The 14,595-nt window shown below is 46.8% G+C and overlaps 1 protein-coding gene across 1 annotated transcript in view; it reads right to left on the reverse strand.

Annotated features, from left to right (window-relative positions):
• BRICD5 (BRICHOS domain containing 5) overlaps nt 1-530 on the reverse strand; it is a 71,156-nt gene extending 70,626 nt beyond the window's left edge. Inside the window, exon 1 of the mRNA XM_085629436.1 lies at nt 414-530. Within this exon, the coding sequence (XP_085485562.1) occupies nt 414-479 (66 nt within the window). The 5' untranslated portion in view covers nt 480-530. The remainder of the gene's footprint in view (nt 1-413) is intronic.
• Nucleotides 531-14,595: the final 14,065 nt, after the last annotated feature.

The raw sequence follows: 14,595 nt of genomic DNA on the forward strand, positions 1-14,595 counted from the left end.
CCACTGCACCTCGTCTTTCCCGCTGCACCTCGTCTTTCCCGCTGCACCTCGTCTCACCCAGTGCACATTATCTCCCCCACTGCATCTCGTCTCCCCCACTACACCACATTCTTTCCGCTATTCCAAATCTCCTCCACCATCCCACCTCTGCTTTCCAACATAACATTTCTCCCATTAGCCGACATCTCCCCCCTAGACCACATTTCCTCTTCAATAACAAACATTCCCCCCTTCTAGGGCTCACCTCCTACTAGTCTGCCACGAGATCACATCGTCACCCCTGGTCCACAACTTGGAGAGGCCCTGGACCACTTCTCCCTCCGCCACCAGATCTCATCCCCTTTACCAGAGCAGACCACCTCACCCCCACCAGACAGCATCTTTCTCCTGCGCCCCTCTGCTCCCAGACTCACCGGGGCGCTGCTGCTGCTCGCCCGGGGAGGGGTGCCGCTGGCCTGTGTGCCGCCCCTGGCCTCCATTCTCCGTCTCCAGGCCGGGGCTCTCTGCGGGCGATGCGCTCCCAGACTCTCGGCCGGCTGCGCGTGTTTGGGACGGCGCGTCCATCGGCACCGGGTACCAGGACCCCCGCCCGCTGGGGGAGGCGATGGCGAAACCCGAGAGCCAGGCCTGGAACAAACGAGGCCTTGAGAGAGGCAGTGCCCGCCCCTGGGAGGGCAGGGGGAGCGGGGCATCTCACCTGGGCCTCTGTGCGGGGGCTGCACCTGCGGCGGGCGGGAGAAGACGTCCAGGCGGGCAGTGCATTCAGCAAAAGTGAGGGGCTTGTTTATTTCATGTTTGCAGCTGCAAGACGACATTCCGGTGCGACTAAACCACTCTTAATAATTACAAATAACTATTGTGTGGTGGGTGGGCCACGTTTTGGAGCGTTGCGTGAATTTGGGGTGAAGATGGGCCCAATGGCCAGAGCTGCCGACTTTGGAGTTGAGGAACCAGGTGCGAGTCCCGGCGTCGGCTCAACAGCATCCTGTGATTCTGGGCAAATCACTTACTCTCCTTGTGCCGTTAACACACAGTTAATCTGACCGTTTGTAATGTAACTGGTGTTCACGGAAGGCGCTCCAATGCCCTGGCCGATGCATACTTTTATTCAGGTACATATAAATTAAGCCATAGGCCCCGACATTTATTCACAACACATTGATTGTGTGCTTAGCGCTAGATGAAAGATTGAGCGGTGCGTATCAGCGTTATTCCTCATTTACACTCCTACATTAAATACGAGGGTGCTCATCCAGTGTAGTAACGAGGTGCAGTTTTGCCTCTGGTACCTAAGAATAAGATATTCTCTTGGGTATCTATAAAGACCACCTTTTTTTCAACCACATGTGACAAAATGATAAAAACTGAAATGATGTAAAATATGCTCAATTTATTAAAAATTACACAATCACATAGACAATAATCAACAGAATAATACAATCCCAATGATGAAATACATACATTCGTTGGGGTTCACACTGAAGCTTGAGCCAGGATAAATATTCGGGTGCCTTTACCTCTGGTTAGGAATAATGGTGATTGGTGTATGTATGATATAATAGTGTGTATTTGGGGGAAAAAGGTGGTCTTTATAGATACCCAAGAGAATATCTTATTCTTACGTACTTGAGGTACCCTGTCTCTTGGGCAGTGGGGTCGCTCCCGAGTCTTTACATACATGCAATTTTGCCTCTGGACCTAGTTTTCCGTGTGTACATGAAGAATAATATTTCCGCGCGTTATTCCTCATTTATGGGCGCAGTTTCCAAGTTGGTGTCAAGCATCAGTGCTGTAATGCGGTACTGACACATTTGGAAAGGGCGGCTTGCGGTGGGATTTTGAGTCACCCCGCCAGTGGGGCTCGTTTCATTGGTCCCTGATGGATGAAATGCTGAGAGGCGGCTTAACCCGAACTGGTCCCAGGCTGTGACCAGATTCTCGACCAGGTTCATCACTCCTCTGATCCACTTTTCTGAGGCTCGACCGTCAGCTGGAGGCCTCTTCCCCCTGGAGTGACCGCAAGCAGCAGGCTTGTGCCTTCCAGACATCTCTCAGTGACAGATTTGCTGGTGTTTAAAGGCTGCTTTGAAGTCAGAGCTTTGATCAATGAATCCCACTGTTCTCCTTTGAAGTTACTGTCCCAGCATGTTAGGCATTTTTAGACCAGTGCTTCGGAAGAGGTAGGTAGTGAGCCTCAGACAGACTAGTCTGGAAAAGGCTGTGGAAAGGAGATGGGTTTGGGCTCACAAGAGTCGCTGCACCTGGGTCTATCACCCCGCAGACTAAACCTAACCAGAACTGCTAATGAACCAAAATTAGTCAATACCCAACTGACTGCCTTCCTGGAAGATGCTAATATCCTGCATCCAAGTCAATCAGGTTTCCGGCCTATACATTCCAGAGTCAGCACTACTACACACCACGGAAACTCTTAAATTTGCATTGGACCAAGGGAAAAATGCAGTGCTGATTCTGTTGGATCTATCGGCCGCATTTGACACGGTCTCCCATGACATTCTGGGAGATGCTCAGATCATTTGGCAGTTCCCACATGGCCCTTGCCCGGCTGAAACCATTTCTAGCCAATAGAAAACAAATCGTCACCCTCGGCCACTGCCAATCAGCGGATAAACCCTTGCTTTCTGGGGCCCCACAGGGCTCTGCCCCAAGCCCAACATTGTTTAACATCTATATGGCCCCTCTGCTCAACCAGATATCATTTAACATCTAAACTATTTCCTACGCAGATGATACTCAATTAATTCTAACACTAGACAAAGACTCCACTGATGCAGAGGAGAATTTCTAACGTTGCCTTTCCGCTGTCATCCATTGGATGCAATCCAATCACCTGAAATGCAACACCCAAAAAACGGAGATCATATTGCTTGGCAAATCCAACACTTTTTTCCCTGCAGGTGGTGGCAGAAAGACCCCCCTACCAAATACAGAGAATGTAGTAAGGAACTTGGGGGTAAAATGTGATACCTCACTATCCTTCCATCAGCAAGCTCTCTCTGTGGCCGGCACATGCTTCCAACTGATAAAGTCTCTTAAAAAGTATATCGATCTGTTACCAAGTTCATCTAGAAAGGCAGTTGCAGAAGCTCTGATCATGTCCCGACTAGACTACTGCAACAGCCTATATGCAGGCTCCAATAAGTCTGTCTTGAAAAAACTACAGATAGTGCAACATCAGCAGCTCGCCTGGTCCTAAAATTACTGCGAAGGGCCTCAGCCTCAGCAGTATTAAAACCTTTACAATGGCTGCCCATACATAAAAGGATCCTCTTTAAGATCTTGGTAATCACTTACTGAGCCTTCAGGTCATCAGGACCCAAGTACCTTAGAGCCAGAATCAAAGCGTATGTGACACAGCGCCTTTTAAGGTTATCATCAGCAAACCTTCTCGCTCCACCCAGTTTCAATCTGGTTTCCAGAGGGGGCAAATCAATGGCAGTCCTAGGGACCAAAGCCTGGAACACTCTACCAACCCATCTCCGACTCTCTCAGACGGAATCTATTTTCAAGAAATCCCTGAAAACTTGGATCTTTGGCGCCCCAGACAACTTAGTGTTTTCACTCATCTGATCTGGAAGAACATACCGCTGCTCTCCTATCTTGTCTCGTTTCTGCTTTAGCGCCATGATGCTCCCTGGAGTTATAGCTGTTCTCTACAAATGCTTTCATTCATTCATTTTAATGCAGCATAACTCCCACTCTTCCTTTCACCTCTAAGTGACTCACTCGCTTGGGTATAAAACCTCCTTCAACCCCTTTGCGATACAAAGAAATGTTCAGATCTGTAAAACCTTAACCTGCCACCCCATTCTTCGCCCTACTTTTCCAACACCCTTTCCAGTCTCTTCACAACTGTCTGTCCTCCAGTTCCTGTACCAACCTGCCCAACCCTCAAACCCCTGATCAATTCTCCTTGAGGTCCCCTCTAGACCTGTCAGTCCTTAGTAGTGGCATGTCAGAAGTTTTTGCAGGGCCGGGGACAAAAACGCCATGCTGGGCCCGCAAATCACTGCTTGGCACCACCTAGGGCAGGGGTCTCCGACTTTTTCTGTAATAAGAGCTACTTATTTTAAAAAGAAATCACCCCAAGCTACGTATATTATTGTTGTAATAGTGACCGCAATAGACAAGATTGCATTCGTGGCCGCCCTACCCAAGAATACTGGCAGAGATCAACTGAGCGTCTCAGGCACCGTTGCCAGCAGTAACGTAAACCATGCTTTGTCAATTTGGTATTGCTCTACATGTGTAATACATAACAACCATAGCTCCAGTGCCTCTCGCACCAAGGTACTAATATTAGTAATAAGTCTCTGCAGCCCCACGTGATGTACCACTCAAATATCAGTTTTAAATACATTTTCGTCCGTTACCCATTTTTCATCGTACATCAGCTTATGAGTTCAGAAAATACACACTTTTCTTGTCTCAAATACACACTCTCAATGTTGGTACCTATATTAATTCAACCAAGCAAAAGCTTCTAATTTACTAATCTGTGCTGTACAGAAGAGCTAGTTACAAGCAGCTGGAGTGCTACCAGTAGCTCACAAGTTACTTGTTAGAGAAGTCTGTTCTGGGGGCTTAAGCCATGTTAGCTGTAACAGTAAATGAAACTGGCTTGCTTCAGAATAAGCACTGGGCACTGAAAAAGCAAGAGGGCTGGAAAATAATGTGTACTCTAATCACAGCCCTGCCTTATTAGCCTTCTGCCTTATCAATCATGCGCTCCTCCTCTCAAAACCCCTGAGCTGGCCACTTTACATCATGATCAGAAAAACCACTGACATTCCCTACTCACTAATATCTGTTAGACTCCACCTAACAATCCCGGTTTACCCTTTAATTAACAAAACTAGCCACCAAAACAATCAAACGGTCAGCTGCTGAGCTCTGGGGTCACCATGTTAATACAATCCATTCCCTTTGTAACCCAAAGAGCCAGGCAATGGAAGTTCCAAAAAATGATTTGCCTGGCCCTGCCCAGATAAGAAAGGAGCTGTCCTGTATACCTCTAGGAAACCTGGGTGTTCAGCTATTATAAACAATATGGTAGCATTCACAGAGAAATGTAAAATGATAGAAACAACTTACTGAGAGGTGCATTTCATTAACCCTGGATATATTTAATGACAATCTTTTCCTAAGGACAAATTAGTGCTCCTTGTAGTATTATTCTCAGGAATTGAGTTGTATCACAATATATATGAAAACAAATAAGAGTATCACAGTAAATAAGTACTCAGTGAAAATAATGATCACACAAAGCACAAGTATAATCTTTGAGCTAAATGTGTATTTATAGGATTAGTGCCACATTTGTTAGAGAGCAGTGTATGTGTAGAGGAACTCCCAATCAGACCCATACTCATTATTGAATATCAAGTCTCAAAAGAGGTGATGGCTGATGGTGCTACTACCCGGTGTCTCTATAGGCGCATCATCGGGCCATGTATGGTATTAATCAGAACACAAAGTTTGGTGGATGGAGGGGTGGCCACCAGATGTGGCAGTTATTTAAAATATGGAACACTGGTCAGCCATTCCTGAACACAGATTTTTTATAAACATCCACACAGGATATACAGAGTTTAAAATGACAAAACTGAAGTCTTGTTTAGTATAATAATTATAATATGTGCAGGTGATGCTTGCTAAAGAAATAGCTTGGGCCTGTGCGTAAATCTGGCTCACATCTAGTAGTAGGCTAAAGATTTATTAGCCAAAACAGAGATGAGGTTGGTGGGAGGGAGAGAAGAGACAGAGTTGAAAAACCAGGGAGCGAGTGGGGATAAGTAAAGCACCACATCGCACAGAGAGTATGCACATGCGCAGTGTGCTGGGTGTTTGCCCAGCCCCTCCCATGAACGATCATCTCAGGTGTTCTGGTTCTGATAATTGATCAAGCGTAATGAGGATCAAAATGAGTATCAAAATGAGTGAAGGATTTTAACATCACATGCCAACATTTTAAAAATAAAAATCTATGCTTAAAAGAAAGTAAAAACCAAAATTAAAATACATAATGTAAACAAAATTGGCAAATGTGACAATAAACAGGAACGGAGCTCAGAGCAACATTTGTCACAGAAGATGTGACGATAAACAGGAACGGAGTGACTCAAAACTGGAGCGCTCGTGTTTCGGGCAGAAACCAACGAAAAATATAGTGGGCCGAAACAAACACAAATGGCCGAAAGTGAAACCTTATTAGTAATAGGGCCGTGCTTTGTGGGAGTGTGCAAGATACCAAAAGGAGGGACAAAGACCACATATTAACCAGATGGAAGCAAGGCTTTTAGAAGGGCACGCAAAGTAACGAATAGAAAGCGATGGACGTGTCAGAAAGATTGCTACTTCTGAAAAAAATGTGTCCACCTCACAGTAGCTGCCTTATGGGTGGTGCTAGCCTGGAGATGACGCGCCTACCTGAGTAGGTAATTTTCCTGCCTATCCAGGTGCCAAAGGGTCCTGGAAAAAGGTGGCGGCTTCCTCTCCTGTGAGGGGAGCCAGATTTGCATTCTAAAGGCAGCAGCTCTTTGAAGCTTGCCGGCCCAAGAAGGCTAATCAGCAGGTCATCCTGTGGGAGGGGGCGTTACACCCTCTCCCCAGACAGGCTTTTGTTCTGGGTCTCCTGAGAGCAAAATGCTCTCACCCTAGGAGAGCAGAACAGCTTCTCGGGTGGCAGGCTAGCAGAAACCAGCTAGCAAGGACAGCAGAGGCTGGTAGGTTTTCTGAGGACACCTCTGAAATGCCCTCTGGGTGCATGTATTGCTAAATCCAACATTGGCATCAGTGTGGGTTTACCAATACGAGATGTTTGATACCAAACGTCCCTATTTTCAGTGAAGCCATCATGTAGCTGGGGAACTCATTTTCACCAGTGTCCACCACATGTTTTAAAATGGCTTCCTGGTCACTTGCACTGGCAGTAATAGGACTGACCAGCACAGGGGCATATCTGCTCAAGCAGGTATGCCCTCTCATGTAATATTCAGCAATCTGCCTTAGGGCTGTCAGACCTGCTGTAGGGATGACGTACAAACACAATATGCAGTGTTGGGGGACATGGCTCAGAGGGATGTGTGACATGTCGTATTTTCACTTTTGTCTGAAGACACGCAGCCTGCAATAGCAGCCCTACATGTGCTTAGTGAGGGGCCCATTAGGGTGGCATTATTCATGCTGCTGCCCTTAGGGGCCCTCTTTAGTACCTCAGGCCCTAGGTACCAGGGGTACGATTTACTAGGGACTTACAGAGGATGCTAGAGGTGTTCCCAATTGGGGAAAACAATTGAACCTTTTTAGGGAAAGAACGCTGGTACTGGGGACCTGGCTAGCATGAACCCAGTCCACTTCATTCAAAGCTACATCAAATACTAGGCAAAAAGTGTGGGGGCACTGCAACGAAAACCCAGTTTCCTACATATTTCAAAGCGTGTTCGCTGGAATATGTGGATTAGCACTTTCAAGAAACGCATCAAAACAGATGATCTGAACAGTGATGGCTGATCTGGGTTTTGAGATCAGCAGGGGTTGTAGGAAAAGCCTTGTCACTTACCTGGGGAAGGGGTGGTGCAAGATCCTGGCTTCACCCAGGTGCTCACCATTACATCAGTGTGGGCCTTATTGAAGAGAAGCAAAGGGTCTTAGCTCGTTTGGCCTGGGTTGATCACCTCCATTAAAATCTTTGTCTTCACCTCTGTTGTGGGAAGGAAGAAATGCAAAATTTCCGGATCCACGTCAGGAGGCGCAAAAAGTTAGGAATTGACGTCATGGAGCAAAGTAGGCGCAGATATAGCTGCCCCGGCATCACATCTGGGGCGGGAAGAAACTGACATAGTGCGACACAACGCCGCCTGGGGGAATTCACAATGTGAGGAATCTATGATTAGATAATCTTTACCAGAAAAGGTGTTACCCGACATAACTTGTAAATCTAACTTTTTTTTCAAACAAAACATTTTCTAATTATATGTCTACTTAAAAGTTTCAAACTGTGTGCTTTTTAAAGTATGTTCTTCATATCTTCAGAATCAAAAGAGAGTTGATGCAGCTGAGAAAGTGAATGGGATGCCATTGGATTTAATGAGAGAATGGAAGGAGATGAGAGTGTGCTTTGAGTGAGAGAATGCATGAAAGGATGTATGAAGGCGAAACAGTGGAGAAGCCAGTGCTTAATTTGAGCCGGAGCTTTCCGGTGCTGAGCACCCGCACTTAATTGGTTTCCGGTGCTTGGCACCAGCACATAATTGTCAACACCACACTTAGGGCAGTCTGCCACAAGGTGGCGCTGCTCATGTAATTTAGAGATTAGCAGTATAACAGTTGTTTAGCAAAACAATGTACATAAACAAAATTATTAATACCTGCCTCCCCAGCTATTTCTTTAGTTTTGGGGACCTGGAATAATCTGAACTGTCGCATTTACATGCGCGAGAGATGGTTAGACGTTGTTTTGGCAGCGGTGACAGGGGCGATGGGTGGTGCAAGCTGCAGTGGCCTCCTGGTCAGAGCCCTGGCACTTCATACTTTACAAATTAAGCACTGGGAGAAGCAAGGGTGTGGGGGTGAAAGGCAGTGACTGCAAGGGGTAGTCAGTTATTTTTACTTCAAAATTTCCCTACGAGACTAAAAATGAAGGGAACAACAATTGACTTGTTTCTGTTCTTTGATATTTGAAACGATTTGCTTTTATGTGTGCCGCTTTTTTATTTACATTTGCACTCGTCCCGAGGAGCGTCCTCTTTAGGGAGATTGGCGGAGATGAAATTGCCAAGAGTTGTTGTTATTGAAGGATCTCACCGAGGAAGTTTGGGTGTCTAGATTTGCTGTTTGAAGTTCACAGATAAAAAGACGGTCAATAATCTTTCAGCTGTGTGTTTGGGGTTCACGATTAACTCTGTGAACTCCAATGTCTGTACCCCGGTTTCCCGCTAGCTCAGATGCATGTTCGAGGTTCATTTTGTCTCCCAGAGATCGAAATATCCTATAAGAAGGATCTTTTCAGACTGCGCTTAGATGTATAAAATCAAAGGTAGTTAGTTCCCTTAACATTCCCGTTTTAAATGTTATGGATCAATTCATAAAGGATTGTATCAGTATGTGAAACAGTACTATTTCACATGCCCATAATAAAAGCCTTTGTAAATCGGCCCCCACTTCTTCCACCAACCGGTCTCATTGTAATAGGAGGAACTGGGAACCACACAACTTCCACCAGGCTTTTTCTATGTACGCGGAATGATCATGAAAGTTTGAAGTGTTTGTTACAGTTTAGCACCACCTAGTGGAATTTGGTAGAAATGTCGCTTTATAATTTTTTAATTTATTTTTCAAATGACATTCTGAGGCGGTGCGAGTGAGTGCCTTTAAATACTTATGCTAGCAGTGTGTTTCTTAAAAGCAAATCATTGTGAAAAATAGTGATTGGTAAACCCTCATTTGTGTGAATTTGTTGTTGAAAGATTTTGCAGGGCTGCCATGGCATCGGTGAAAGCGTGCTATAGAAGTCGGTGCTATCTATCATTAATAACTGCTTGGGCGATATCTGCAATCCATTCCAGGCAAGTTTCTTATTTGACTGTTGAAATGCCATACTTATGTTGTAATACATATTTAAATATGAATATGTTTGCATTATATGATTTAATACAAAACTGAATTATGAATGATTGATTTGATTTTCACATAATGCATCTACTGAGCCGTACAAAAGAATGCTTTGGAAGTGTTAACCCAAAAACATATGTATTCTGCACGTAGTTGGCTGTGACCAAGTGACAGGACCCCTATCAAAGGGTTACAGGGCAAGCAGGATTTACTGGGCCCGCAGGATTTACTGGGCCCAACACTGAGGTTGAGGCCTTTTACTATTGATGTGTCGGGCCCGGTTTACTATGGGCTCTGAGTAACTGGGCCAAGTACTAACCCATCAGCACTTGACTTTGAGTGGTAGCGTGGTCAAGCAGTCCAACGCTTCAGGGGGTGGGGAGGAGAAGTAGGTCCAAGGTTTACACAGGCACAAGACTTAAAATACGTTCAGCAACCCCAATAAATGAATGTCAAGTCAAATACTTGCTTCTAAAAAAGCTAGCATTTATATATGAACACAAAGTGAAATACGACACACAACAAGTAACATACACAGTCTTTGTAAGGTTAGCACACTAGTGTTGTCCGGTCAAGATTCGGAGTTCTACTTCCCTGGCTACTAACTGCAGTTATTCCTCATTCACGTGAAGCAACATTCAGACTAGGTCTGCCGGTACCCAAAAGCTTTTCAGCAGCCTGCATCCAACTTGTGACTCAGCTTTGCAGTTGACGTAAGCAAGTACGGGGCAATGAGTCGTAGTCTCGTCACTGCAGGCAAGGCGGCTGGATATCCCTGGCTCTCCTCCAGTTGTGCTGTCTCTCTCGGATCTCGGCTGCAGGTCTGGGGCAGCTTCTTGTCTCTGATGGAAAAGTAGATGTTCTGGTTACATGGGTTGCAACTCACTACCTTCACTTCCTAGCTGCATAAGGGTGATGGCCTCTTTTCTCTGCAGCGCCCACCTGGCATATGGGGGTCGCAGGTAGCAGCACACAGGGCGACGGCTCACCTAGGTCACAGTTCTGTGAAGGGTGACAGTCCTCCTCGGTTACAGCGATGCTACAGTGTGACAGCCCTTAATCTTCACAGCGGACCCACCTGGCATACGGGGTAGGCGACATGAGCAGCTTATAGTCAGATGGAAAAATCAGTGCTCTGGTCTTGACTGAACCATGAATCTCACACTTCGGTTAAGGGGCCCACTCGACAGGATACCCCTTGGACCTCTCTCCCTCAAGGCACTCTCCTCTTCCTCAGAGGGTCCTCCCGCCGTGGCAAGCAGGAAGCCGCTGGTGATCCCGGGCAAGAGTCTTGATTCTCATGGGTGATGTCCCCTCACCCAGCAGGGTGACTAGTAGACCATGGTCTTCTGTCCTGGTCACAACAGGCAGAAGGCGTGCTGAGTTTCTGCATGCTAACGTACAGCCATAGTTCAACAAACGTGACAATATGAGGATTTGGAGACCTCAAGCACCCCTTTTTTTATAATCCGTTTCCAGACACAGATTTGATTTAGTGTCTCAGTCTTTGAAATTTGTGTTGTTGCTGTTGCCTCCTTTGAAGTGCCCACTCCTCTGTCCTGCCATTTGTCCAAGAACAGTCTGTTACAGTAGGAGCGACTCCAACCTTAATAGTTCCCACAACACAGGCCTTGTGAGTGACAAGATGATCAGTCACATCAGAATGTCAGCCTCACTGATATATGCCCGATAAAAGGTTACGAAGGCCCCAGCCCTTCTCTTTATGAATCCCTGTCTCTACACTATTTCCCATATCAGTCCCATCATCTCCCTGACAATATGCCAAAGCCTTTACTGAACAGTGATGTTTCCAGAATCAATGAGTCCTTTTGAGGTGCAAAAGAGAGCCTGGGTCTCCCTTCCAACAGCGTGTGTCCCACCCAGCTCTCATGAAGGCAGGCAATTTGCAAATCTGTCTTGGATGGCTCCTCTGCCTCTATATGTCTTTTAAAGGCCCTAGATTTACAATATTGAACCCACAGGCTTAAAGGTACTGTACCACACACAGGCCCACATGGATTACAGTACGAGCATAGTGTGAGAAGTTGGCCTGATGTATGATGTCACTAGTTCTAGTGTACACCTTATATCAGTCCAAATACCCTTATGGTGATTGGTTGTAAAGTCAACCTTATAGACCAGCTATCCTAGTGGTAGCATGGACAAGAGCAGTCTTAGGCTAAACTCTGAATGGCATGTGAAGCCAGCTGTGATACCATATATAATCCCTTGAATACCAAATGAAAGGACACCACAACAGATATATATATATAAAATAAAGTGTATTTATTTTAGTCAAACCCTCAGCACTCTTTATGAGATTAGAGGTAAGTACAACACAGTCTTATTTAAGCATACATTAAGTCACACAGGTAAGTAATACAGTTAGGCCCTAGGGGCCACGCAAACCATATACTAAAGAAGTGGTATAAGGACCACTGTCACGGATATAGGATAGGCCTAGGCCTAGGGAATCGCTGGGGCTACACTACACTAGCAACAGTTAGGAAGTGGGAGGCCCACGGGATTCAGGTGCAGAGTGGAAACACTCACGTGTAATGCGTAAAAGTCGATAGAATTACTAGCAGTTAGAAATTAACAGTTTTAGGACACTTCTGGTATAGCTAGAAAGTCGAGACTCGGAAACTAGACCCTAGGATAGTCACTACCCTTGTGAGCACCGAAGTACCCAAGTTACCTAGCCCACAGGCTGCGGGTGCTTAGGTGTGAACTTGCGTCGGGTTTCGTCGTGGACTTCTATGGATGCCTGAAGGAAAGTTGCTGACAGGCAGTCAGTGAAGAGTGTCCGGTGGATCCCAAGGCTGGGATCAAGAAGAGAGGAGACCTGCAAGCAGAAGGGACAGAGTCAAGGTCACTAGCCAGTGACCACGTGGAACCAGGAAGGAACCAGGCGATGTCGTGAAGATTGCAGGTGAAGGTGAAGCTTGTCGCTGCAGCCACGAGGACCAGGGAATGTCGAGGACGACCAGGACCAGGACGCGAGCTGTCCCACGAAGGCTCTTGCTGTCGGCGGCGTCGAAGTTGGACTAGGACTCACCAAGCCTTGGCAAGCGGAACCCACGAAGAACGGAGGGCTTGCTTCTGGTGCAGACCAGGAAGGTCTGGGGTGCTTCTCTTTTTCAAAGAAGCAGGAGCCAGTCTGGAGGAGCCAAACCAGCGGTGAAGATTTCAGGATGCGTCGTCACAAAGGCCACTAGCCAGCGGGCAAGCAACCGGACAGACGCGGCAAGCAGGAAAATGCAGAAGGGCCCCACGCAGGACTCGTGGAGTGTGGGGGACTGATCTTCGGTGCAGATGGTGCTTGGGGTTGGGGCTTCTCAATCCCCGGTGCACAACTTCGAGGGTGCCTCAGAAGCTGCGCTTGAAGATACTAGCCACTTTTCCCAGGTAGCCGGTCCCACGTCTCTCGTCGCCTCCACGGATCTCAGCTCGGCTGTGGATGTGGATCAGGGTCGGAGAAGTCTGGAAGTCAAGGCTCTGGTCGGGCTCTGCAGTCGGTCCCTCGTAGAACTTCAGCAAAGCAAAGGGTAGTCTCTTGATGGTGCCTGTTTGCACAGGGTAGCCACTCCTTGGCCACAAGGGAGATTCTTCAGTCTTCTTCTTTCGTCGAATGTCCAGAGTTTCTGTTCAAGTTGCAGGTTCAGGATAATCTAAAGTCTTGAGGCCCAACTCCCACTCTTATACTAATCTGGGGGGCTGGGATACCTGCTAGGTCACGCCTTATGGGTGGGACCTGGGAGGGGGTGGTTACACCCACTTCCCTTTGTCCAGTTTCGCGCCAGAGCTGGGGCTGGAGTGCCCCAGCGCCGGTTTGAACTGGACTATGCAAGGAACACCTTGTGTGCCCCAGGCATGTCTCATTCCTTTCAGCCCACCCTGCCCCAATACACTAAAGGCTGTCTGGGGAGGTGCTAGCACCTCCCCAAGCAGGAAACCTATTGTCCAGGCCTCCCTGGCTGGGATCACTCCCAGCAGCAGGAGGTCAGACTTGTGTCGTGGCAGCAGCATCCATTTTGTGATGCTGAGGCTTTGGTCAGAGGCTAATAGTAAAGTATGATTTCAACATGTCTTTCCCTCTAGAAGGGGGGAATAATATCCTCATATCCAGAAATGGTATGGGGGTATTATTCCACAGTGTTAGACACCTTACACGACATGTTTCGATAAAGCCAAACCATAGTTACCATAACCGTTTAAGATTATAAGCCCACTATGGTAGGCTATATCATAGAACAGCTATAAGGACATGGTTCCGAAAGCTGCAGACAGGCTCAGCTCATGCTAGAGCACCATCTCACATGTTACCAAGCACTCTGCCTCCAGGATTGTTAAGGCCTGCCATAGGAGTGACTGATAGGTACACATGTGTCTATATATAAGGGTAGATATAGGCATACTATATCTAAGCAAAGGGTGATTACACAACCTTGCCCCAGCTGAGTGATCAGCCAGTTGTGTCTGATTGGAAGGCCAGACCAGGGGTGGCATAATACATGCTGCAGCCCCTGGGAGGCCTAGGGTACACCTATGCCCTGGGTACCTAGGGTACACTGTACAGGGTCCAATAAGGTGATCCTTACCAATTGGGAATGTACCTAGGGTACATGGAGTCCATTTTAAAGAGAGAGCAGACAGCCTGAGACCCTGAATGGCAGGATCTCAGGCCAACTAAGTCGAAAAACCAGCTAGACACTAGGCAAAAAGTTGGGGGTAACCATATTCAGATATCCACCTTCCTACACATAGCACAATGCTACATACTAACATGATGAAGAGCAAATTAAGTACACAGTAGTGGAACTCCAGTGACTCAGTTAAAAAGGCTTATTTACACTACAGATCACTATTACAAAAACAGTATGCTGCTACCACCGTGATCATGCTGCTTATCTCTTCGTAAGGGAAATCTCGCTTTGTGCACCTCTCCCAGTCTAACAAGAC

This window comes from Triturus cristatus, chromosome 10 (genome assembly GCF_964204655.1).
Source record: "Triturus cristatus chromosome 10, aTriCri1.1, whole genome shotgun sequence".
NCBI lineage: Eukaryota > Metazoa > Chordata > Amphibia > Caudata > Salamandridae > Triturus > Triturus cristatus.